At 40.1% G+C, this 25839-nt stretch overlaps 1 protein-coding gene across 9 annotated transcripts in view; it reads left to right on the top strand.

Annotated features, from left to right (window-relative positions):
* The window catches only part of TGFBR3 (transforming growth factor beta receptor 3), a 198254-nt gene extending 173612 nt beyond the window's left edge, over positions 1-24642 (top strand). For 7 of the 9 annotated variants that reach the window (XM_061183898.1, XM_061183896.1, XM_061183900.1 and 4 more), the window contains 3 exons: positions 8224-8265; positions 10647-10754; positions 21208-24642. In XM_061183898.1, coding sequence (XP_061039881.1) covers positions 8224-8265; positions 10647-10754; positions 21208-21326 — 269 coding nt within the window. In that variant the 3' untranslated portion in view covers positions 21327-24642. The remainder of the gene's footprint in view (positions 1-8223; positions 8266-10646; positions 10755-21207) is intronic. The other 2 variants (XM_061183899.1, XM_061183904.1) reach the window with 1 other exon arrangement.
* The last annotated feature ends 1197 nt before the right edge of the window (positions 24643-25839 follow it).

The raw sequence follows: 25839 nt of genomic DNA on the forward strand, positions 1-25839 counted from the left end.
CCCAATGATTTCCTCTAAATATTAGATCAAAGTCTAGGTTGCCTCCATCACATCACGATGTCACTCTCCCTTGCGTGCAAATATGCTTCCTTGAGGAAGCATAGGAGAAGGTTAGAGTTTCTGCTGGAATTGCATGTAGTCCATAGCCCATTTTTCCATGACCTACTGGTAAAGGTTGTGCTGGCTGCAAGCTATTAGAGTACTTTTTCAGGACCGCAGATGCCTTTGGGGAGGGCACTGTCTATGTGAACACCATCCATCTTAGGTGTCACAGCCGAAAGAAGGCTGAGAACTGTTCAAGTGCATTTTTATAATTTAGTTTTTAGAATCTTATGCACAGCTCTTGGCTTTCCCTGCTAGCTGGCCGTGGCACTTTGGAGCTCTCCCCTTAGGTCCTTGGGTTTCATTTTCTTTATCTGGAAAAAGAGGGGTTTCGACCAGATGACCCCCAGAGGCCCTTTCAGCTGTAACACTCAGCTGTACTGTTTGAAGAAGCAAAACCATTTTTCATTCATTTCCCAGCCCTCCTAAAGTTGGTGTGAAATGTACATATGAGATGTTTATTGGTTCCTCATCAATGTTTTTGTTGTTGTTGTCTGTTTTACGTTATTAGTTGGTTTTCAACCGTTTGAAACAGCTGTAACAGCCTCAGTCTTTCTAAGTGGATTGCCCAAATAGTTCCTTGTTTATTGGGTCCAAGGGAAAGAAATAAGAATAAATTAACTGTGTTGCGAAGTATATGTGACAATTGGGCCACAGCTGGCTCTGTTTTGTGATGTGAAAGTGGTTTAACAACAGCAACAGCTACCTCCTACTCCATCTGTTACTCTTACCTATTTTGAGAGAGGTCATTCTGCTGGTAATTGAAGGCAGCAGCTTGCTTTTTCCTGTGCTAGACAATAATTAGGCATCAATATTGCAGCCGTATAACTTCCAGTAATTCATTCATCCATTCTTTTAAGTCTGGTGGTATTTTTCTAAGTAATTCCTCTTTTATTTAAACTTTGTAATTATCCTGAAAGGTCAATGTTTTCTTTACATAAAAGTTTAAGAGTAAAGTTTTACCAAATATCAAAGCAATTTCATGAGATTTGCTAATTGAGAGTAGATTTTAGTGGAGAAGCACAGCGGTGAAGAAAGTTTATTGCTTCGGTTTGTTAAACAAATTGAGAAGGTTAGACTGTAGGCTGGCTTCCCAGAGGCTGTATGCAAATGCTCTTTCTAACTTTACACTGAATGGGGTAGGTTTTCTGGCAGTTTTTAGCTTTATGAGTGACTCCTCTCACCTTTTATGTTTATTTTCCTTTGACTCTAGAAGCATTTCTCCTCAGTGCAGGCAGGCCATTCGGGTCTGTGCTTTCCTTCTACCTCTCAGTGAATTGGAATAATCATTTATAAGGGGAGTGTGGCCATTTGCCTGATAACATTGGTCTCTTTGAAAAATAACAGGATCATGAATGTTCTTCCTGCCAGACAGCCTAATGTGTTACTGTAGTAAGATAACATACTATAGTATCTCTGGAAGTGGGCAGATCTCTTGTTGGGATTAACTTTGGGGGTAAAAATTTCCCAACCAATGGGACGGTTTACTGTCTTTTTACTATATGGGTGCTCTTTGGAGACTGGGCCAAAGTTCTAGCTCTCCCTGGCCATTTGGTCCATCTTATTTCTCAACACTTGGGTTTTCTGGGGCAGCAGATAGAGGTTTTCAACTTCACAGCCAGCCACAGGGCTGCTCTGTGGCTACCACTGCCAGTAGCATGGACACATTTCAGGTGGTGTTTCTTTCTTCTGTGGACAGGGAGAATAGGCCATCAAGACTAAATAAATAATTCTGGGTCCCTCCTCTGGGCCACTGTTTTTAATGGAACTTTCCTGAACCTTGCAGCACATCTTTGCTACCTTTGATCTCTCAGTCCCTTGGGAACCAACATTGGATTAGAATTCTTTTGCTTCTTAAATTTTCAATAATAGATGATGATGGTAGTGGCAATGATGGAGATGGAGATGATGATAATAATGATCTAACATTTATTGAGCATTTACTTAGTACAAGGCTCTGTGCTAAATGCTTTATGTGGATAATAGTATATGATCCACATAGCCCCTCTGTAAGGCAAGTATAGTATAGAGCAAGGATGGCCAAGGCATATAAATAAATGGTGGGTCTGGGATTCAAATCAAGGAACTTTGATTCCAGAGCCTGTGCTCTTAAACCCTATGCCTTGTCCTAGGGGGGGGTTGATTCTAGTTTTTAATAAAAACTGCAAGCAACATAGGCATCTATCTCTTCATACCCCTCTTCCTGGCCCCTTCCTCTGTTCATGCTGCATCACACTGGTATGCAAGTTAGCACCCAAGTACTCTAATAATTATGAAATGAAAAGAAGTTGAAGAATTTACACTATTGATACTATGGGTAAAATGGATAACTAATGAGAACCTACTGTATAGCACAGAGAACTCTACTCAGTGCTCTGTGGTGACCTAAATGAGAAGGAAATCCAAAAAAGAGGGGATATATGTATACGTATAGCTGATTCACTTTGCTGTACAGTATAAACTAGCACAATATTGTAAAGCAACTATACTTCAATAAAAATTAAAAAAAAAGAAGTGGGTTTAAAGGAAGAGGAGAAATGCAATAATTTGAGAAAATTTCTGTTTTCCAGCAATATATTTTATTACTTATTTTAAGTTTTCATTTTAATTTTTATTGATTTTTAATTATAAAATTAATACCTATTCATTCTAACAGTTGATGCAATATTAAATGTATAATAAAATAGGTAATAAATAGTCCTTAACCCACACCTGGTTAATGAAAGTTAACAGTTTTTGTATCCTGTGTATATCTTTCCATCCCTTTCTCTATGTTCATATAACCGTATACAAATATATAGAATCTTTTCATTTAAAAAAAAAAAAAAGAATTTAAGGAAAAAAGTCTGTTCCCCCAAACGGTTAAGATGTTGGGAAACATGTAAACTGTTTAAGAGAGTATTAAAATTTAGGACAAGTTCTGTGACTTTGAATTGTAACTCACAAAAAAGCCCAGGAAACGTGAATAGTTTATGCAGATTATGGTTTATGGCAAAACAATTAAAATAGTTGAGGTGGTGCCATCCTACCATATTTTCTGAAACATTTTGAAGTATAGGCAGGTTAGTGCTGTTTGCTTTGGATGCTGTGACCACTTTTTACAGCATTTGAGAACACTTGGGCTTACATAATAAAAATGATTACACCACATCAGCGATGATTTTTTTTTTTAAATGGTGAAAGGGAAAAGTAATCATTTCTCTGAAATTTAGGGCATATATAAAAAAAAAATTGGCAGCACAAAAGAACATCGCCAAATTTGCCATGATTTATATACGATATATAATTCTTAGCAAGTTAAGTGTTTAAAATACTGAATTTTCTCCATATTTCTACCACATAACTTTTTTTTTTTTAAACATCTTTGTTGGAGTATAATTGCTTTACAGTGGTGTGTTAGTTTCTGTTTTATAACAAAGTGAATCAGTTATACATATACATATGTCCCCATATCTCTTCCCTCTTGCGTCTCCCTCCCTCCCACCCTCCCTATCCCACCCCTCTAGGTGGTCACAAAGCACCCAGCTGATCTCCCTGTGCTATGCGGCTGCTTCCCACTAGCTATCTATTTTACACATAACTTTTTAAAGATTAAAATGTGCTCAGGACAGTACCTGGCGTATCATGGGCACTCAGTAAATGTTAATTTCCTTTCCTTCCTCTTAACATCTCAGCCAAACTAGGGTTTTTGCGGGGGATTAGAGGGGAGTGGAAGGGAAAGTTGTGAACGTCAGTTGGAAATTAATCCAAGAGAGGCGTTACTTTTTGGAACACATTTGATTTTTCCAGAACAAAAATAGTCTAAAGCACCAGCCAGGTTTTGTCCTCAGGCTGAGGTAGAGATGAGGGGAAGCTGAGTAGAAAGATGGTATGAATGTTTAATTAACAGACCAAGACATTCAGTCTCTATCCAGTAAGGAAGAGATATCATAGGGTTTTTTTTCATTCAATGTGCTTCACATTTTGAAAACTTTTTACTTTAGAAAAGTTCAAATATAAACAGAAACAGAGGTAATAGTAGAATGAACTCCCATAAACCCTTCAATTGGTTTCAACAATTACCAATTCATAGCCAATTTTGTTTTATCACTTCCTGTCCCTGGATTGTTTTGAAGGAAACCCAGACATTTCATTTTATTCACAAATATTCCAGTATGCACCTTTAAAAGTTGAGACCCATCAAAGATCTCAAGTAGAGAACCGATGGTCAGATCGTTTAGGAAGACTACTCTGAAAGCAGCATGGAAGTTGAGTTGCTAGGGTATGTATGCAAAAATAAGATATATATGATATTTATGGTTATTTATAACAGAAATGTTTATTGAGGACCTACTACATGCTTGGCATATAGTAAACAAATTTTCCTATCTTTGAATGAAGGCTTTACAATCTAATGCACTACTGATGTTTTGGGCTGGATAACTCTTTGCTGTGGGCATTATCCCGTGAATTGTAGGATGTTGAGGAGCATCCCTGGCCTCTACCTACTAAATGTCCTTAGCAAACCCTTCTACCAGCAGTTGTGACAACCCAAAATGTGTCTAGACATTTCCAAATGTCCCCTGAGGAGCCAAGTGGGCAAAAATCACCCCCAGTTGAGAACCACTGATCTAGTAGAAGGATGCAGATAAGTGAATAGGCAATTGCAGTGATATTGAAAGAACCTAGAGAAGAGATTAATTAATTTATTGAGTGCAATAAAGTTAGTAAAAAGTATATCTTCAATGGCCTGCACAAGCTTCTTTGTCTCCCCATCCTTCCTTCTGTGCCAAATACTAATAGATGTGGGTGCCTGTTAGATACCTCATTTCCCTGTGGGCCTGCCTGGTCCTGCCATGTTTAGGAGAACTGAATTGAGAAGCTGTGGTCAGTTACTCATGCATAACCCCAGAAATATCCCTTTTATGAAAACCATGCCTAACGGTCTGAGGAGGGAAATTTTGGTTCTGGGGCAGACCAAAGTTTGCTCAGAGTATATGAAAAGATTTAATTCAACATGTTGATTATAGTTTGTTCTGTCTGTAAAGAAATCTTTACTGTTAAAATTCTCTTTATAGTAATAGCTAGGATTCCTTTCTTGCAGTCGTACCCTTAAACCAAAAGTAAATATTGTTCTGTCCACTCTTTTCCTTTCAGCATGCCAACTCGATCATAGGGTTCCGGTGGAGATCAAACTATTTTAGTTATACTCAGGGGTTATTGGGAATTTTGGAACAAAAATGTTAGAGGATAAAAATCCTTTAACCTTGTATCTGCAGCTTGTGCTTATTATTGTTTATGCACAGAACGCATGGAGGAACTTCGCCTCTGGGGAAATGAGCAACAACTGTTTCTGCTTAGCTCTATGAGGAGGCCCCTATTTGGGGTGGGGTGAGAGGATTAGGTCATAACGTAAATCCATTAAGAATTTTAAAACAATGTCATCTATCACACAGGCCTTACTATAAAACCTACATTCTCACATATGAGGTCTCCTTCGGGGAGAATCATTATTTGAAACCTCTTGGGGATTTTGAGTGACAGAGTTTAACTATGGGTGGTTGATTGAATGGAACTCTTCCCAGAACTGTGTATATTTCTCGCATGATGAATGCTATAGAGACCTTTAAATGCCTTTGGACTTAGTTCAGCGTATCAAACCACTACTTCTTGAAGAATTTTGTGGTTAGATACCCCTACTTCATAGGACTCTTGAGAGTTTAAAATGAGAAAATGTAAGTGAAGGTTTTTTGTCAATTGTAGAACACTATACAAATGTACAAATGTAAGGCATCACTGTTGTTACTTTATTGCTGCCAGTAAGGCTGGTGGAGCCAAACTCTCAGGAGACAGTCTCTTATGTGCATTGTGTAGTTGGTGTGTGTTCTGCACACTGAAATAGATTTTCTTAAAAACACACAATTATTTTAATTTTCTTAGTAATTTTATTTAAGTATAACTTTCGCATATATCCTGATCCCAGGGCCACTATGCTGCACAACTCCAGGGGGCACCGTTCAGTTGTAGTGGCTTTGATTCATCCCATAGCATTCCTTCCCTTAGAGCTGGACCGTGATACCCCATGCTGCAAGAATGTGATCAACCAGCTGAGATGGTTAATCCCGAGAATTTACAGTCCTATCTAGCTTTTTTTATTTTTATAAACATCAACTCAAATGCTGCTTGTTTTGGTCAATTTTTCACAAGTTTTTTTTTTTTTGCTTCCCTATGGATTCCAACACAAGGTGTGTGTTCCTTTATTGAATGAAAATGGAGATGAAGAGAGGCACTAAACACATCACTTTTAAACTCTCAAGAACAGGGGCAGAGTCTGTGTGAGGACTTATCACATTTTTTCTATAAAGGGCCAAATGGTGAATATTTTCAGGTTGTGGCTTATGGAGTCCCTGCCTCGACTATTTAACTGCTGTTGCAGTGTGAAAGCAGCGGTGGACAATATATAAATGAATGAGCCTCGTTATGTTCAAATAAAACTTTATTTATGGAACAGATTTGACTTTCATATAATTTTCACGTCATAAAATATTATTTTCATTTTTTTCAATGACTTAAAAATATAAAATTCATCTTTAGTTTACTTAAACAAAAATAGAGTGGTTGGCTGTTATATGCTACCCCCTGGTATATGATATTCTCACTGTTGAGAATAGCATGTCGCTATGCACAAGTACCTTCTTAATCAGTCCTTCCCCAGCTAAGGACAGAGCAACACTCACCAGTCATTTAGCTTACAGGGCAGAATCTGGAATCCTTGGTCAGCCCCTACCCTGATGCTTTCCAGCTCTGACCTTGGGCTGGTCACATGATAACAGTCTCAGGCTGCTCATTGGTAAAATAGTGATAAGAATTCTTCTTCTGCCTCCCTTACGGGGCTGGTTGAAACCTCAAATGAGATTAGGCTGTCTAGCACTTTCTGAACGCAAAGGCATTGTATAGAAATGTCAAAGCATAGAAGCATTTTCTTGTAGTCTTATTTCAAATTTCCTCTATTGCCTTTATTTTCAAAAAGTGCATCAACATTCTAACCATCCTCCACCAAGCATTTCTGGTAAGGCCGTTCTATGCCAGGCTGAGCCCTGAGGATATACAGATGAATAAGATCTAGACTCTGCCCTGGGGGTAAAAAAAATTGAGAGAATTCCGATGTGATGTGGCACATTTATAACAGAAGAGGGAGGGAATGAGCAAAGGTGGGAGAGACTTGCCCTGCTGGGGTGGGCATGGACTATGAGAGAGTCAGAGAAGGCCTCCCTGTGAAAATGCCAGCAAAGCAGGTCTGGGAGAGGGGGGTACTTGAGGGGATGACTTGCAACTTGTGATGACATGGAGCCGCATGGACAATTGGGGGAACTTAACTACAAGGAGCCCAGCACGGGTGAGGAGCCCATTAGGAAAGGAGGCTGGAGAGAGGTGGGTAGAGGGAGGCAGACCTCTCTGTGCCGTGCGAGAGAGTTTGGATTTTTTTCCCCATAAACGAAGGGAAGTCATTGAGTGTTTTAATCAGGGCAATAGCATAATCAGCTCTGAGCTCTGGAAAAGTCACTCTGGGGGCACATATGGGGGGAGAAACATTTGGGGTGGGAGCAGTAGTGGTGACAAGGAGACCAGTTAGAAAAGCTCTGTAATAATGCAGATGCGTGATGAGGAGCTGAACTGTAGGATGATTGATAGTATTAGGATGGAAGAATGAAGATGCCTTTACAACACCTGTGTACATTAAAAGACTTTTTTGAAAGTCGAATAATATTGAATACACTGGAGAAACACAGGATTTAAAGATATTGGATCCTTTTTTAAATAAACAGAAAGGTATACACACACACACACACACACACACACACACGAATTATCAGACTCAGATTCCTTGAAGGTGTTTGCCTTCAATTTTTCTTCAAATTGGAGAAACTGTACAATTGATCATTAACAAAGTACAGTGTTTAAAATTTCTGAGTAATCCATGTTATAGTCTTGATATCTAAAGAGGATAATTGACAGAGCTTTTACAAAGGAAGTATTTATTAACAAATAGAAAAGTGTCAGCCTCTGCTGAGATTTCGATGACCTTTTGCTTAGAACTTGGTTTCTCTGTAGAACGCATCGTGATTTATGTTTTTGTTTCAGAAACAGGTCCAAGCATTAAGAAACCGATTCCAGTTTCTCCACGTAAGTCTTTATGCAACTGTTTCGAAATAAAGCCTCCTGGGCTTTTATAAGAATGAGTTGGTTATGGAACATTTGCCAAACTTTGAGTTTTGATAAGAAGACTTCTGCTCTCATTCTCCCTCACCCCATTTTTCTCGTACTTTCTTTTTTCCCTTCCTCTGTCATTCCTTCATTCTCCTTTCTTTTTTCCTCTCTGCCTTTGCCATTTTAAAATATGAATTTGTTGACCCATTGGTGTGTATCACCTTAATGCGAATGTAGTAACTTTCTTAGTTTTAGAGAAGTTCATCGTCTGCATACGTATATCAATTGTGATCTGAAAGCATTAACATACAGCTATGGGAGGGGTTTGCTTTATGTATCATCAACAGTATCTACCTGCTCAGAGAAGTAGTGATAAAGGAACTAGCTGCTATACCATTAAGACAATCACTAGTCCAAGGGGTGCTGAGAAGGCTTGTAAGACAAAAAGGGAGAGAGACCAACTGCTGCAAAATGATGCGTTGGAAATTATCTGGGCCAATTTCATTGCTTTATACAGAAGAAAACTCTGACCCAGAAGTATTTAAGTGACTTCCCCATGGTTATAATTGTCACTGAGGCAGGACAAGAGCCTGGGCTTTCTGGGTGTGCACCCAGAGCTCTTCTAGATAATGTTGCCTTGTGAGGAGAGTCTGTACTTTTTTTCCTCTTTAAGACTTTCCAGGTTAGTCTCCATGGCTGACCCCATAACATACACGTAAAAATCAGTCTGGAGAGTTCGTTTATGCTAAGTACTTTATAAACCATTCTATTAAGTGTATTATTTTAACAATATCATGGAACAGTATCATGAACCCAGAAAGAGATGCATATGGACACGTTCTCTGGTACTCACCTCGTCTGATTCTCATAAATGACACCTTCATCTTTAGAATTTTAGAATATTTTCATTAAAAACTTTTACTCATGCCCCACTTCTGCATCTGTAGGCATGAAAAGACAAGTCATCTTTTAATATCTGTCCTACAGACTAAATTAGGTTGATGGCGGCTTGGTTCGTCTTAACCTCCATAGCGTTCTTCCCACTTCTTACTCCTCCTAGGGGATTCCCAGCCCCTTTGCAATCTCCTTTTGTTTACCCCCTGCCTTCAGCAGGTGAGGTAGTGCTGTCCCACTTTTTAGAAGTTAAATGAACACCATAGGGCACATGGCTAGAAGAGTAGGGACCAGGACTTGGGAATTTGGATCCTTCAGAATCTTCTCTACCACATTATACTTTTCCTGAGCCCTTTCAAGTGCTGGGGCTGCTCAAGGGTCACATTTGTCTACACCTGTATCTTCTACACTGAAGTTGTTGAATTTACATAGCGATCAGCTGGAGTCACTTCTGACTGGAGAGGAGCATAGAAACAGTATTGAAATAATGGGGACATCCTGTACCTTCAATTTATAGTAAAAAAAAAAAAGAGAGACTTTAGAAATTTTATTCCACCAAAAACCTCTCTCCCTGGGAAACTGATTTTTACTTTTTATAAGTGATTCAAAGAAGGTAGTTCTCTTAAATGAAAGGAAATGTTCTATTTCTGTGGCCTGGAGTTAATTTCAAATATAAAAATCTTTGCCAAATGGAGGAACAATTGGTTCTATTTATATGTTTTGCTGACCATAAAATTGACATCACTCCCCACTGAGGAGTATTTCCATTCACCTCATAGAAAGATCATGGTTGGAAAAGTGTTAAAAAGTAGGTTGTGTTAAATGACACAATAGGTAATTGTTGAGATGGAGGGTTTAATGTGAGGAGGTCAGTGAAATTTTATAATCCATAAGAATAGTTTATCCTTATTGTATGTTTTCTCCTTCTCACCACCTTTCTTCCTGTTATCTTTCATACTTTTAAATGTTCATGAAGGTATGTTTGTAAAGTGTTTGGAGTGTGTCTTTTATGTAGTGTCTTGTTGTTTTTTGTGTAGTGTCTCAGTGTTCAGTGAATAAGAATCCGTGAGTCAGATTTTGATAGAAGTTCACCTTATTTTCCCAAGCATCTTAACCTTTGACTTTTCAAGCCACTTTACCATTCAAATAGTAGGTCCTCAGGTTGAGACAATGAACCATAGACCTAAGGTTTTACAGAGTTGACAAATCTGATTTATTTAGTAAGTTTGTTGCTCAAAATAAATTGCAAACTGAGGGTATCTTGGAAATCTGAAAATTTCATTTTTCTCTTGAGAAAATATTTGCAAGTTACACATACAGTGTATTTTGTTGGAATCTGCTTTTTATCCTCAGATTTTATTAGCTGGTACTCAGCCTTTCTGACAATACTTGTGAAACAATATAAAATTGCAGCATGTGATGCAGAGTCACTCAAAGTATGCATTGGTTTCTCTTCATTATAGCGATATTCCATGGTCTGGACACCCTAACCGTGATGGGCATTGCGTTCGCAGCATTTGTGATTGGAGCACTGCTGACAGGGGCCTTATGGTACATCTATTCTCACACAGGTTAGTGTGACTGTTGCATATCAGTTGGTGCACATTCCATGTGCCTGGCACACTATAGACACTCAGTGTTTCATTGCATGGATGAATGGATGAAATAATGAATGAAAAAGAGAGAAAGTTCATTCCCACCATTTTCACATTTACCTATGTGGCATGAATTGGGTTTTGCAAAGATATAATTTGCTTTAAGCAAATCTCTAAATTCCTTTTAGAAAAGGAATGTTTAAACTATTTATGTTAATTACATTTGCGATGTTGCTGAAGTTTAGCTGCTAATAAAGCTATTTTGTGGTTAGGGTTTAATTAAAGAAAGATAATGCAGGCAAACTGGAAACAAAACATTCCCCCAAAGCTAAAAACTTCAGAATAAACATATAAATGGGCAGGAAGTAAAAAAGGAAGCCAAGGTGCTGAGCACTGTCCACCAGAGGCCCTAATCAACGGCATAAACCAGAATTTCTCGACCTTTTTAAAATGCATACCATGTCTTCTTTGATAAACATAGAATTCTCATGTCTTGCTTGAAAATTATTTAAATTTTCAAAATATATTTTTGTGAATTGTAAACAGATAAAAATGGTGAAACAAAGCAGTTTGTTTTCAAGTTATGCTCTTCCACCACTAAACATTCTCATGTGCCTTTCTTCCTGCCCCTTACCCCCAGTCCCAGGGTTGAAACATTCTGGCCTGAACAGAGAACCTGTTCTGACTCCAAGACAGAATGCAGGCCAGGCTCGGAGAGTCTGTCGTGCAAGGGGAAGGAACAAATGGACTCCCCTTCTATTGCTTCTTTCTTAGGTTCCTTGCAAATATGGAAAGGAAAGACATGCATTTTGAGGCGTGTCTAGGAAGCTAGTTGGTACTGTCTGTTCTTGGATGCTTGTTTACACTGTGAAGCTAGGTAAGCTGCTGGATTGATCATTCAGGTGAGACAGGCACAGACTTTCTGTTTAGAATTTCATTAATTCTCCATTGAACCAACATATGCCACGATCTTTGGCCTTACCTTGGGCTATCCAACTAGCCAGGCTGAAACGATGGCTGCTTTATAGGGAAGAGAAGCACGGAAGGGCGTTTTGAGAAGTCATATCTTAATCTTCATCAGAATCTTCCCTTCAAATACTGCATTCTCTGACTGACTGACTTTAAATTATGGCAGAAGGAGAAGAATGAACCCTATGGTGCCTAGCATGGGAAAGTCACACAGTCCAAAACAAAAGTTTAGGAGTTTAATAGTAGGCTTTGAGTCCACAGATTCCTCATCAGCAACCTTTGAGTGAAGCCAGTTACCCCTAGACAGCACAGGTTTGAACTGTGAGGGTTCACTTATACACGGATATTTTTCAATAATAAGTACTACAGTACTACAGCACTACACGGTCCGCGGTTGGTTGAATCCACGGATGCAGAGGAACTGTGGATGCGGAGGGCTGACTATAAGTTACATGCAGATTAACCTCCGCGTGGTTCAAGGGTCAAGTGTATATTTCATGTGAGAGAAAGGAAATAAGTCTCTTAAGTGTAAGGCTCTGAGGATATATGAACACCTGTGAATCAGTTTAGGAATGTTCTTCTTCATGAACAGCGTATACAAACACTGGAAGGCACAGCATTTAGCAGAGGGGCATCTTAGAGTTAATAATTTTGTCACAGGAGTACTGACACATTCACATCTCAGACTCACAGTTCTTTGCAACTTTCCCTAATCTCCTGCATGGCTGTAAGGTTCTAGGGCTGTTGGGCAGCTTATGCGGTATATATTAGGAATGAACTTGAAAGTACGCCGAGAAGACTCTGTAGCCCTGAGAATTTCTACGGGGTAGTCACCCACAGGCGCTTACCACGTACCTGCTGAGCCATGACTGGCCTTGGTCATAGAGCTACACCCCCAAACCCCGAAAGCTAATCTCAGGCCAGTAGGGCCAGGAAGCCAGGTGAAGGCAGAAGAGGGCAACCAGATGGCACTCACTATGGGAACAGATCCCACTGAACTCCCTCTAATAATCCCAGACTCTTGTCCATGGCCACGCTTACAAACCCGGGAAAAAGCAAAGCCTGATTCTGTGGTACGTATTGCTGCTTGTTAAATTCTAAGGTATGTTGTTACTGTTCCCTTCTCCCCCAAACCAGAGACTTAAGGAGGAGTTTTTAAGTTTTGTTCATATAGAAGTAGATTTGTAAGTAGATTAAAAAACAAAAACAAAAACACAAAGGCCTTCCTGTGATGATTTCCAGCAAAATAAATTATGCTGATTTGGAAGCTGAAAGGTTTATAGACACTGTCATTTGGGCTCTAAACCTGTTAGTATCACATATGACACAGCTTTAAATGTCTTTTAAAAAATTATTTAATTAATTAATTTAGGCTGTGCCAGGTCTTAGTTGCAGCACACGGGATCTTTTTAGTTGCGGCATGTGGACTCCCAGCTGTGGCACGCGTGCGGGATCCAGCTCCCCGACCAGGGATCGAACCCGGGCCCCCTGCATTGGGAGCGCGGAGTCTTACCCACTGGACCACCAGGGGAGTCCCCAAATGACTTTTTATTAAAAGCTATAGCTTATGGTTCATTTTAAAGACTGCTCATAAGGAATACCAGTGTCATGCAAGCAAGAAAAAGGCTCACTTTAGGACCAAATGGTAGTTTCCTATCCAGAACCCCCTCAGTTTCTTACCTGGGTCAGCTAGCAGCAAGTTTAGATAAAAAGAGAAGATCATAATGCAGTGGCCAATGGTAAGAGGTGTCTATACAAACACTGACTCAGTCCATTCAGTTTCCACAATAATCTAAGCTGTGGAACTCAGACCTTATATGGTATATTTGGGGGTTCAGGCAGCATCTGCCTCTATGGCTAAAATGATCCTTAATTTAGACAACTTCCTGTTGTGCTGTCCATTCCATCTGCAGCACAGATTGCAGAACCAAGTCACAGGTTTCAATTGTGGAGATCTACTTACACACCTGGAATGTGTGTTAGTCCAAAAAAGCTGGGTCCCTGCTTTATCATATGACAACTTTGGGCACAATAAGGGATACTTCCGTAGGGCTATATTCACTCCCTTACGGCTATATTCACTCTGTTTGGAAAACTCCATTTCTAATATTTACATTCTCCACTAAGATGGTGCAGAGAGGAGGGGCAGTCAGGGTGGAAATGGTGCTGGAATGGAGCCATAGAATCTTCATACTCCTGGGAGCCTAGCTAGGTCATGGTCCCTAACCTGACTCATGAAGGTCCCAAAAGTCATGTGCAATATTATATCTATTAATTTTTTGAGGAGAGGAGCAAAAGCATTTATTTTTAATTTTTAGTAAAACTTTTAAGCTTTATCACGACATGCACATAGTTTAAAGGCTGAAATAGTTCTGTAAGACTTGTTATGAAAAACATGAGTCTCCTACTGCCCCACTCCCTTTTCTGTCTCTTCAGAGCACCATTTTTGACTCTTAGCTGATTCTCTTGGACATCAATCCATATCTCTAAATAACATGAATATATTGCCACTTCTTGACAAAAATTTTAGGTCTTTTCTGTCAACCTCTTACTATGGAAAATGAAAATTTAGTTCTCTTTCAGCCCTGTGTCCCAATTATATATTCATGCCCTTTTTGTCCCCCTTGTCCCCACCATCCTCCAAATAGAATTATACTGACATTTTGGTTAAGTCAGAATTAATGTTTGCATTATTTTGACAGCCTAAATACTAACCACACTTTAGCCATGTAGTATAATAGTGTTGCTTCTCCTGCATGACTTCTAATTTTCCCTAGAATTAATAATTGTCTCTCTCTCCACCCCCACATTACCTTGGTTTTGTATATAATTATCACTAATTCATCAGTTGACTCTCTGCCAATTGTCTCAATCTCCTCTTAACACTTACACATTCAGACATCAGATATTCTACTGATTCATTTTCCTCAGTACTTTCGAGTTGTGGATGTCCTGTGTCATGGATCCTGTCTTCCCCCTTCTTGGTTTAAAGGGAACATAAGAGGTAAATGTTTTTTGCACCATGCATGTCTGCAAATATCCTCATTTTATACAAACACTTGGTAGATAGTTTGGCAAGGTATAGAATTTTAGGTTACAACTAGTTTTTCTTCAGAATTTTGAAAGCACTCTTCATTGAGTTTTACCTCTGAAGATTGCTTTTGGGAAATGCAAAGCCATTCAGATTCCTGAGCTGTTTTTTCTCTCTGGAAGAAATTTTACAATAATAGTGCCTGATTTAGGTATATTTTCATTCATTATACTGGGCATTAATTGAGCCCTTTCAGTCTAGAAACTATGTCCTTCATTGTTGAGATTTTTTAGAATTATTTATTTTTTCTTGCCCCTGTTTTTTTTGTTCTCTCATTCTAGAAATAATTTTATTTGAAAGTTGAACTTCTTGAATCGTCCTCTAATTTTCCTTTTCTGTTTTCCATCTTTTTCCTTTCTTTATTTTCTAGGAGATTTCTTCATCTTTATCTTTTGGTTTCTTATTGCATTTTTAATACTGCCTTCACATTTGTTAATTCCAAGAAGTATTTCCTATGAATTAAAAAAAATATATCCTACTCTTATGGGTGCAATGTCTTATCTCTCTGAGAATATTAATATAGAGTTATTTAAGAATAGGGAAGTTCTGAGCTTGTGGGTAGAACATATTGATTTTGAACTTCCCTTAGGGTGATCTGGCTAGGCCTTTTACTGAGGAACTCCTGGTATCTCATCTCTGGATCTTTCCTCTTGAGCTTATCAGGTTTTCAGTGAAACAGGTTTTCCTGTTTCCTTCCTGGAGGTTGTAGTTCTGGCTGTCAGCATTCTGGGGGTCACAACATTCAACATGTAGACATTAATTTAATTCTCCTCTGTAATTGTGGTTCTCTACCCTCAATTGTGCTGGTGTTGGTCATTCCCGGAACCCTAGTTTCATCCTCTTTAGAGAGTAAACTTCCTGTCTTCCTCCCAGATGAGGAAGGGCAGGGTCCCAGCACCATGGAGTAAAGAAGGGGATTTAGAGAAATGTTATTGCTTCTCAAACAGAAGTTTAGCCAACCCAACTTCTTACAGCCCCATGTTCACCCTCTTGTCTAGGGGTACCTGATGCCACCATTTCCTGAGTTTTTGAGGAGTTCTGTGTTACAACTTGGCTGTTTCTCAGCTTTTCCTACTGGTGGCTTAGTTTCCACCTAAGCCTTGACTTGAATCTGCTAAGTCAGTTACTACTCACCCATTTCCTCATTAGCTTCCAATATTTTATTGCTATTGTCTCCACTCCTGTTTTCTTTCTTCTTCTTGTAGGTTTTCTTTCTTCTTATAGGTTTATGCCTTTTAAAAATCTGTAAATTGTCATTTTGGTAAGGTTTTCCTCTAAGCCTATGACTTGCAGTTTTGTACCAATTAATATCTTGATTCTTGATATTTGAATTTCATAAGCTCCCTCCTGTGAGAAGAATAAACTGGACTACCTTTAGTTTAGGGAAGTTTTCAATCCCTTTTCATCAGTTTCAAAAATTATCCCTCCCCATTCTCCAAGAAAAAATACCTACCTTTTGTGGGCAAAACTGTAGGAGGGGGTGGGTTAGATGTTGTTATAATTTATCTTTACTTTAACTTGCCTTTGTGGTCCCTGAACAGGATGCACTCAAAGTCTGATGATAATAAGAAGAGGCAGAAGAGAAAGAAGAGGGGAAAAGTGGGAGGGAGGCCACCTTATATGTGTGTCTGTACCACCTTAGGTGTGGGCTATTGTCAGAAATTGGACTTGAAGCACTAGTTTGTTCAACTGCTAATCTTGTTACCTGAGCCAAGAATATGAACCATGTTTCTCTTTAGTAAACATAGAGATCTGTACTTCACAGGGTTATGAAGGTGAGAGTATTTAAACAAGAAATGCAAGTGAAAAGTTTTCTGAACTCCAAAGTCCTCCAAAAAATGTAAGGTTGCTCATATGTGCAGGCAGAAAAAAATCTAAGTGTGGAAGGAACACTGTGTTTCACAGAACAAAGTAAAATGCTGAGATGTTGAATTAGGTGTGCCTGTCCCGATCCCTCGGGCTTCTGTTCAACAATCCTGAGTTGAACACACTGTATGTTCTTAAAGCAGAAGTCAAGCACATACCCAGGTCCACCTGAGTCAGGTAATTAGGATGCTCCTTTTAATTAGGAGCATCTCTGGAGGCTTCAAATGCTTTCAGACATCTGAAGTTTCTCCAAGCCCCCCAGTTTAGTCCAGGTGAAGAAAGAAACAGCAAGAAGATCAGCTAAAGTGTGACTAAAGTAGGAGACAAGAGACTAACTCCCAGGGATCAGAAAGATGCAGGTGGGACAGATGGGAACCCTGGTATGCCTGGAGAGAGGGCAGGATCCACTCTTTTCACCCAAGTGCTCAGGTTAAGTTAAAGTAAGATGCCTACAGAAAACCAAAGTGCAGGTGTGAACAGGTTGGCCATATTGCGGGAATATAGAAAGAAAGTGGGAGGCAGAACATTTTGAAAGATTTTACTTCCTGCCTTGGAACCTTTCTCCATAACTTATAACAACATCTAATTCACCCCTCCTGCAGAGTTTTGCCTACAACAGCAAAGTCCTTTAGCTTGAAAAGTGAGGAGGGACAATTTTTGAAAATGATGAATAGTGATTGAAAGCTTCTCTAAACTAAAGGTGGTCTAGTTCACTCTCCTTATTGGAGTGAGCTTGTGAAATAATTATAATTAGGATATCAAGAGACAATAATTGGTACAAAATTGCAACCAACACATAGGCCTAGAGGAAAATATCTTTGTTTCCTCTGCAGCATCAAGTAATATTTGGTCTAAGTCACCGCCAGGCATATGGTTTTCAATCCAATGCTTAAATATCTCTCAAGAAAGAAATTCCATAAATTCCCGCTATAACTAGCCAATCCTCATAATCAGCAAGTTCCCTGCTATGTGACCTAAATCTCTGTCACTGCCATTTAAACTCATTTCCTCATGTACTGCTCTCCAGGGAGCAGTACACCTGTCTGCTCCTCTTTGTAATAATCCTCTGTGGGCAATATTTGCAAACTGTCTGCTTTGGGCTAAATAACTGAGATTCCTCTCACCTTTCTTTAAAATTCTTCTGTTGTTGTTTCCCCATAGAGCTTCTCCATGTTATTCACATCTTTAGATTAAGTTTCTTCCCCAGGACCTGCCATGGTGAAAGATTTAAGAGATAAGAATCCAGTTGTAAAGTAGACTGCCAAAGAGGTGGCAGGAAATCGGATCTGGACAGCTCCATGCCAAGCTAAAGAAAGGAAATAGGTTATCCCTTAAAATATGTGGGGTTTTTTTTTTTTTTTTTTTTCTTAAAAGCGTCTCTGGCAATATCTAAGCTCAGCCACAGGCTAATATGTGAGCCGGGTGGAATGGAAGGCAGCCATGCTCACCGTTATACCACCAACTCACACTGAGCCGGGTGGAATGAATCCTTGTCCTAACACACCTTCCTCCTGAGTATCCCGTGTGCCAGATGTCTTCCTTGGTGGTTTGAGATTTTAGGAGCAAAGCATGAAGACTGAACACATTTCTTCTGATGGCCAAGTTTGATATTTATGAGCAGGGAGCCTTCCTTGAACCTGCATTCTCTAAGCGCGCCTGCTCTGCATAGCCCTGCAGTCCTCCCTGACCATCCATCTTCTCCAGAAGTAGGCCGGTTGTATTTGTCACCCAAGGGATATTTTAGAGAAACTCAGTGCTCCAAGAAATCAGAGGTCACTGTGATAGAGAGCAGAAAACCAAAGAACCCATCTTAGAAAACCTAAGGGACTCTGTTGGCTTTTTAAGCAGAAACATCTGCACATTAAACTTTCTTTCTCATGGTGAATTTTTCTGTAGTGCCACTTGCATCTGACAATGAGAAAACTTTTCTTGATTTCTCCAAAGGTAAAAGTTTTTCCAAAGGTAAAAGTTTTTAACAACTCGGTTATTCTGAGAAATCTCACATCTTACATGTGAAAAAAGACACAGAGCTAGAAGGGATAGTCTAAAGAAGCTATTTTCAACATTTCCAAGCAGATTCTCAAACAAAGGTACTCCTTGGCACACTGTTTTCTCAAAGCCAGCAGATTATTAGGTTAAGTTGACTTGTCCACCCTGGTGAAATGTATCCTGTAGTCTTGAGTATAGGGGACTTCTTTGTTTTGTTTTGCTTGGGGTTTCATTTTGGACAGTGTTTTGTATTAGCAGCGCAAGAGTTTCCAAAACTCTGGAAGTTGAAAGACCTTTTTAATGGGCAATGATTAAAATAAACTGACATGGCAACAAATTATATTTGGCAAATAGACATCGGAAAGCAAATATTCAGACTTCCTGGGCAGGGAGTAGTACTGGCACTTTTCCTGAATGTGAATAATCAAGCACATGTCACATTTGGGATGAGACAAACCTGTTCACTGTCGATAGAACAGCCAAAGCCATCTTGCTGTAGCTGCTATCAGGCTGAACAAACAAAAGCCAGGTGAGCCAAAACGGGGAGGTGGGGTATTGACTTACCTCCAGCTTTTCTGACGGATCCTTTATTGAAATGGGGAAAAGATATTTTTTAAATGTGCTTCACATACAGCCACTTTAGTCCTGCTAATTGATAACCTGAGAATCCAGCTGGGTATGTTTCAACATGTGGGTTGTAAGGGGGCTGAACTTTTAAAGTATATCACGAGTTGTTCTAGTCTCTGGAGGTTTTGGGGTTTTTTGGGGGTGGGAGGGGGTAGACATAATTCAGAATAGCTAACAGATTTAATTTCCTTTTAGAAATAAAGTTCCCACTCTGGGGAAAGTGGATATCTGGCAGAAAGTCACTATCATTGAGGCAAACTTCCCCACCTTTAACTAAATGCACACATGAAGGGTAGAGGGTAATGCTGGAAAGGGTCCAAAATATAGATTGCCAAAAAAAGAAGAGTGAAAATACATTGTTTCTCTGCCTCTGAGGAATACTGACCTGCTCTCCCCTCTCCATCCCACCAATCCCAGAAGAATAGATAATCAGAGGAAATACAGCAAGGGCCAAATATGCAGCAAGCATATGAAGGCCCTGAGGTTGAGGCCAGAATGTGTGTTGTAGCTGTGTGGTTCATAAATGGGTGACAGGGAAAGCTGTAACCAGACCCAGAGGCATGAGCTGCTTCTACATTTTGTAGAACTGCTGTTTTGGCAGAGGCTTTTGAGGGGCCCCAAAAGGGGAATGGAAGTAACGGACTAAGTTCCTGTGCTTGGAGGGCAGAGCCTTTGCTGGTGTGTTTTGTTTTAAGGAAGAGGCCAGAGGGTTGCTTATCAACTGCGGAGTGCTGTGTATTTCAGCCTGACAGGAAAGAGGAGGCTCATTCATAAACAGACCTGGCCCTCCGGGGCTTCCCACATTGGAGCGGGGAGATCGCTGACCAGAAGTGTACGAAGTTGATGCTTTGACTTTTCGAAGAAAATGCAGTATTTGTCATCAGAGAGCCTTGATCACTTTTCCCTACCTAGAGCCATTGTTTGAGGGCTGCCCTGAGGCCAGTTTTGTTGAAGAAAAGACAGCTCTAGAGCCTTTTGCAGCGCTAAATGCAGACCATCTGTGTGACCCAAGGTTCCCCCCCTCCCCACAGCCCTGCGCACTTGACGTGAGGTATGGGCTTTGCTGAAATGCAGTGGGGTGTGTGATGAAAAGTGGGGTGCTTGATGTGTGAGGAGATGACTCAGGCTGCACCCTGCAGTAAACCTCCGAATGGAGGGGCTGTTGCCTGGCAACCACAGTCCCCTTGTGCAGCAGCTAAGCCCCTTCTTCAAAAGGTGTTTCTGGGAGCAGGCTCCTTCTATACCTGCATTTCTCAGGCGGGTCGTGTGCTCCGTGCACAGTGCTCTCTCCGCTGTAGCTAGGGCGGAACCTAGCTGTCACCACCCCTATTTCGACCAGGGGTATTCAGAAAAAGGCCTCCAAATTGCCAAGATTCTCTTATTACAGTTTAAAGGTCTCACTCTCCGAACCCTACGATACCTTTATGAGAGGAGGTGTTTCCTGAATACAGGTGCTGGTCAGTTGGATCACACAGTACAGATGATGGTGGTCTTCAAAGGTTGCAGGCACTGAAATCCTGGGCATTTGTCCTCAACTATCAGGGGTCTTTGCCCCTATTAACTGTCAGTCCGCTTGAAATCAGTTCTCTTTTGCCCATGCAAGAGGCTTTAAAAGCAAAATAAAATACCCACAAGCAGAACAGCCTTATGGTACAAGGCCTTCTGGTCTAGTTGCTTCTGCCCATGGGTGAGAAGAACATCAGAGAAAATGGGCTTTTCATTGTTATACAGCAGAAATTAGGACACCATTGTAAAGCAATTATACTCCAAAAAAGATGTTAAAAAAATAACTAAATAAGATAAAACAAAAACTGAGTAAAAGGTCTTTTCAGAAGTGCACGTGTGTAACATGCGTCTCTCCTCACCCCTTTTCTTCATTAACTGCAGGAGAAACTGCAGGAAGGCAGCAGGTCCCCACCTCCCCACCAGCCTCGGAAAACAGCAGTGCTGCACACAGCATCGGCAGCACGCAGAGCACGCCCTGCTCCAGCAGCAGCACAGCCTAGCCTGCCCCGCCCACCGCCAAGGGCAGGACTGGGAGGGAGCCCACACCTGGGTCCAGATTCCAGACTCGGGAGGCTAGATTGTGGGTCCCTGGTAAAGAGAGTGAATTTCAATATAGCGATCATCTGTTGTGTTCACCCCCCACCCAGGACTAATGTAAATGTGACCCCTGGGCTTCTGTAACACACTAGATTCATGTGAGAAAGCTAAGGTGGTGGCCTTCTCCACCAGCCCCTCACAGGCTTGGGGGTTTTCAATGTGAAACACATGCCAGTTTTTAAAATGCTGCTTTGTCCAGGTAAGAACATCCGTAATTTGGAGCCCTACGTTTTACCCAGACGCAGAGAGTTGGTAAAAGGATAATAGTCAGATAGTAGAACCAGTGAGTAGATGTGGCCAAAGATTCTTTTATAACTGAACCAAGATGTAAAACAACAGAAATGCTTCAAGACTTTCTCAGTGTGTTCCTCCATGTCTAATTTGCACCTTCTGGATGCAGACTTCTCACCTTGCTGCCACACTTGTGGGGACTGCTGTGTCGGCTTGATGGATGCTGCCCTCACGGACTGCATCCTGACACACCTCAAGGCAACATTCCTTTCTTGTGCCCTGGGCCAAAACCAGTGCTGATTTCCTTATCAGCTTCCTCCTTCTCCCCACATTCACACACCAGCTGCAAAAATGTCTTAATGCACATTTTGCATTTCTTTATAGGCATATAGAAATTGAAAATGGCCAAAATCTGGGACTGCATATTTGTGCCCATTTATGACAATGTGTTCTATTACATTAATGTGTAAATGGGGGCAAAATTCAGTTGTAAAGTTGAGGAGGAATTTGCACAGTGATATATGTACCAGTACAAGTATATAATACGTCATTTGGCACATTCGTTTTTTTCAGTTGAAGAAGAGAAAATTCATTCCCATTTTTAAAATGTCGTACACCTTCAGAGTTGGAACTTATTCTTAAATATATTTGAGAGAATTAGTGTTTCCATGCAAAACATGTCAACCTTTTCAATAGACCCTTTTGTAAACACCAAGCTCTTGTAAGATGCAAATGTATGGCAGATCCTTTTGGATCCCTGTCGGTTATCTGAACAGTGTCACCAGTTCTGCCAAGAAACTGATGAGATACGGAAAAAGACACTCATTTGGTTTGCTTTAGTTCTCTTGCCTTAAATATACCCCCAAAACTCAAAAAGAATTTGAGGTGAATTTTATTAAAATGGAATAATATGATGCCACTTTGCAGCTAAAATAAGCTCAACTGATACCTCTATGTTAAAAAAAAGAATGCCAGAGGAAAATGTCCATGCCAAATCATTTACTACTGAAGGTAACTTCATTGCAAATAAATATTATTCTTTTTCCAGAATTCTCCCGAACAACTCAGAAGTCTACAAATAGAACAGGCTAGATTCTACCCCCAAACTATTCATAAGCAAATCTAACTGCTCTTAAAATAAGGAAGTTGTGCCTGGTTCTCTGTGAATGGAACCTTAAGTAGGAAATGTTGATGTCACCGGAGACCTGAGGGCAGTGTCTACAAGGCAAATAGGTGGAGATTGACAATCGTTAACCCATCATGGAGTCACGCTGTGATTGATTTGATAGTTATAGACATTCAATCAGGATGATTTTAATCAAAACAGATTGCGGGCTAAGATTTCCAGGCCATCTATAGTGATAATTTTGCAGATTTTCACAGACAGATGAAGATAGGAGATTAGAAAAAATTTTGCCTTCAGTTAACTTTTTTTAACATAAAGGTATCAGAGTGGAGGACCTAGATTATGCTACCTGTGTTTGAAAATAATGCGCTTTGCCTAACCTTCAGCAGAATGTATTGTTTTAGCATATTCTATGTATAAAAAAGTTTAAAGATGTCTTCAAAGAAGACTAGAGTCTTTAAGTCACTTATAGCTATATTTTACTACAAAAATCTGTGTATAAAGATATATTTAAGTGTTTTAGATAAATTTAAGTTACTCCATATGAAATGTTTAATTTCAGTTACTGTGAATTCTTTTGATCAGTTCTTTGCTTTTTAAAAATCCCTATCCATCCTGTTAAAAAGATGATTAGCTATTAAGAGGTATTAAAAGGTCCAATTCTTAGATGGACAGGGTTAAAACCTTTTGTAATATATTTAAATGTATATTTTTGAGAGAGATGCTACATTGCCGATGATTTTATAAATAATTTAAAATTAATTTACAAATTTATGGGTGCAAACCAAAAGATTTTAAAAGAAAGAGAAGAAGAAATCAACTTTTATTTGTTTGGGTCTTACTATCCAGAAGTATTATTCAGATCAAGAAATTCATGTTGAAACCCGATCCTGTGTTAATTGGAGAGGGAACGTCATTAAGTATTTCTGAAATGTTTCTAAAAAGTGAACATTTTTTAAAAATTGTGTTTTCTCCCTAGCTTCCTGTTACAGCATTTCCAGTTGCTTCATACTTCACAGTTTTAATACAAAGTATAAGCTCTACTTTATAACACATCCTACAAGTTTCTTTAAAACTGTTTTTATATTCCAGTTAAATTCCTCTATCTGCAAAGTCTTCTGTTACTTCTGCAGGTTACACCCTTCATTTGCAGAGGCCATTTTGTTTTGTTTATTTGATGCTAAAGCTATTGTTGAAATGCTCTAAACTCCAAGGCAGATTGTGTAACACCCTATAGCTTTTCACCGTGTGGTGTGTACCAGCCGTTGCTCTGTATTTGGAAAGTCAGATTCCTTCTGAGTAAGCTGTTTCTATAGCATTTTCTAAACAAAACAAAAGGTCTTTTCCTTGTCTGTAATGAGATTGTAAACCCGTTTCCTGTGTGTGTTCTGTTGTGGGCGTGCTTGGGAGTGTGGGAGGGGGTGTGCACCTGCGTGCCAGTCTTTTTGTACTGTAACTACCTCATGATTTGAGTGATGGTTGTACTGCTGATTGTGTTAACAGAGCACATTTTGTTGGGTGACTCGTGCGTGTGATTTTTTTTTTCCTGTTTGTTTTCTGGGGGTTGTTCATGAAACTGACAGATGTTTTTCTGAAAAGGACTATTATCAGTTTCCAAATACGATACTTCTCTCTTCTGGTTTTTCCTGAATGAGCCTGATTTTGTTGCTGTTTTTCATCATCTATGAGGGTAAAAAGAGTACCCTGAAAATCCCTGTGGCCAGTTTGAGCACCCCTTTTATACTCTTTTCTCTGTTCAGTATGTTGTCAATCTTGTGAACATGCTTAGATGTATAGTTTTGATAACCACAGTTTTAAGTCCTTTATCTGTGCATAATAAAAAGATATATATCAATTATTAATACGTGTCTTGTTTGGTCATCATTAAATTCTACCCTCAGGCTGATATAACCCTTGTTCATTGTGCCTTTCTCCTAAATTTATCATCCTCTATGACTGTGCTGATGAGGAGGAGGGAGGGGAAGGGCGAAGGCTCACAGAGCAGAGGTCGGGGGGTAGACAGACCGGAGGGGGCATGCAGGAGCTGCTACTCTTCTCAGAAAAACATGGCAGGAGACCTGGAAGTGGGGGTCAGCCCTGGAATCCGCTCAGGGGCTTTCTGTCAATCTCCTAGAGGCACGGAATGAGAAATAATACGTATTTTGGCTCTACTGTTTCCAATCCCTCCAAACACCTCAGTGCTGCTTCTAGCATTCTCTATCAATACGCCATCACCATCTACCAGCTGCTCAAGCCAGAAACCTGGGAATCTCTCTGGACTCCTTTTTGTTCCCACACCCCCAAATGAATAAATCCAAGTTTATTCTATCTTTCGAATATCTCTTTCTCCCAACCATGCACTTATTTCTTCTCCTCCTGCCGTTACCCAGAATCCAAGGCCCATTATCTCTTAAACTGAATCACTGCACAAGCCCACTTCCCAGCCTGCTCCCCTCCAACTCTCTCTCCACCACGCAGCCAAAGGAGTCCTGAACAGCCTCAAGTCTTGTCACCTCCCAGCTTAAAGCCTTTAAGTAATTCCTCTATTTGCCTTCAGAATAAAGTTCAACCTCCTAAGCATGGTTCAAAGAGAATAATAATCTTCTTACTTTCCCAGCTACTTCTCTCACCTCTCTGGAACTCAAGTTCTATGTGGCATCTCTCCCACCAGACACATTTATATTATGAAAAGAATAGCTTTCTTTTACTATCAGAGATGAAATTATAACATTGAATATGTGTTTACAAACTGCGCTCTCATATCCCTGCCTCTCCTCCCCTTTTGAGAATTAGTGAGCTAGATGGTTAGAAACAGACCCAAAAATGTATCAAGGCCAGTGACCCATGCTCACACCTCACACAGGCAGGTGTCCACACAGCAAGAGCAGTGTGAGGGGCTTAAGCAGCATCTCACTCCAGCGAGGTTGGAGTCCTCGTTACAGACAAGAGTCCAGCCAATGTCCGGTACCCAGACTGTGCCCTGGAGCCAGCTCCTCCCTCAGAGGAAAAACAGGGAAATTGGCAGGTCAACCAATTTTTCTGCTGTTAAACTCTTTGTA

This window comes from Eubalaena glacialis, chromosome 3, assembly GCF_028564815.1.
Source record: "Eubalaena glacialis isolate mEubGla1 chromosome 3, mEubGla1.1.hap2.+ XY, whole genome shotgun sequence".
In the NCBI taxonomy this organism is placed as follows: domain Eukaryota; kingdom Metazoa; phylum Chordata; class Mammalia; order Artiodactyla; family Balaenidae; genus Eubalaena; species Eubalaena glacialis.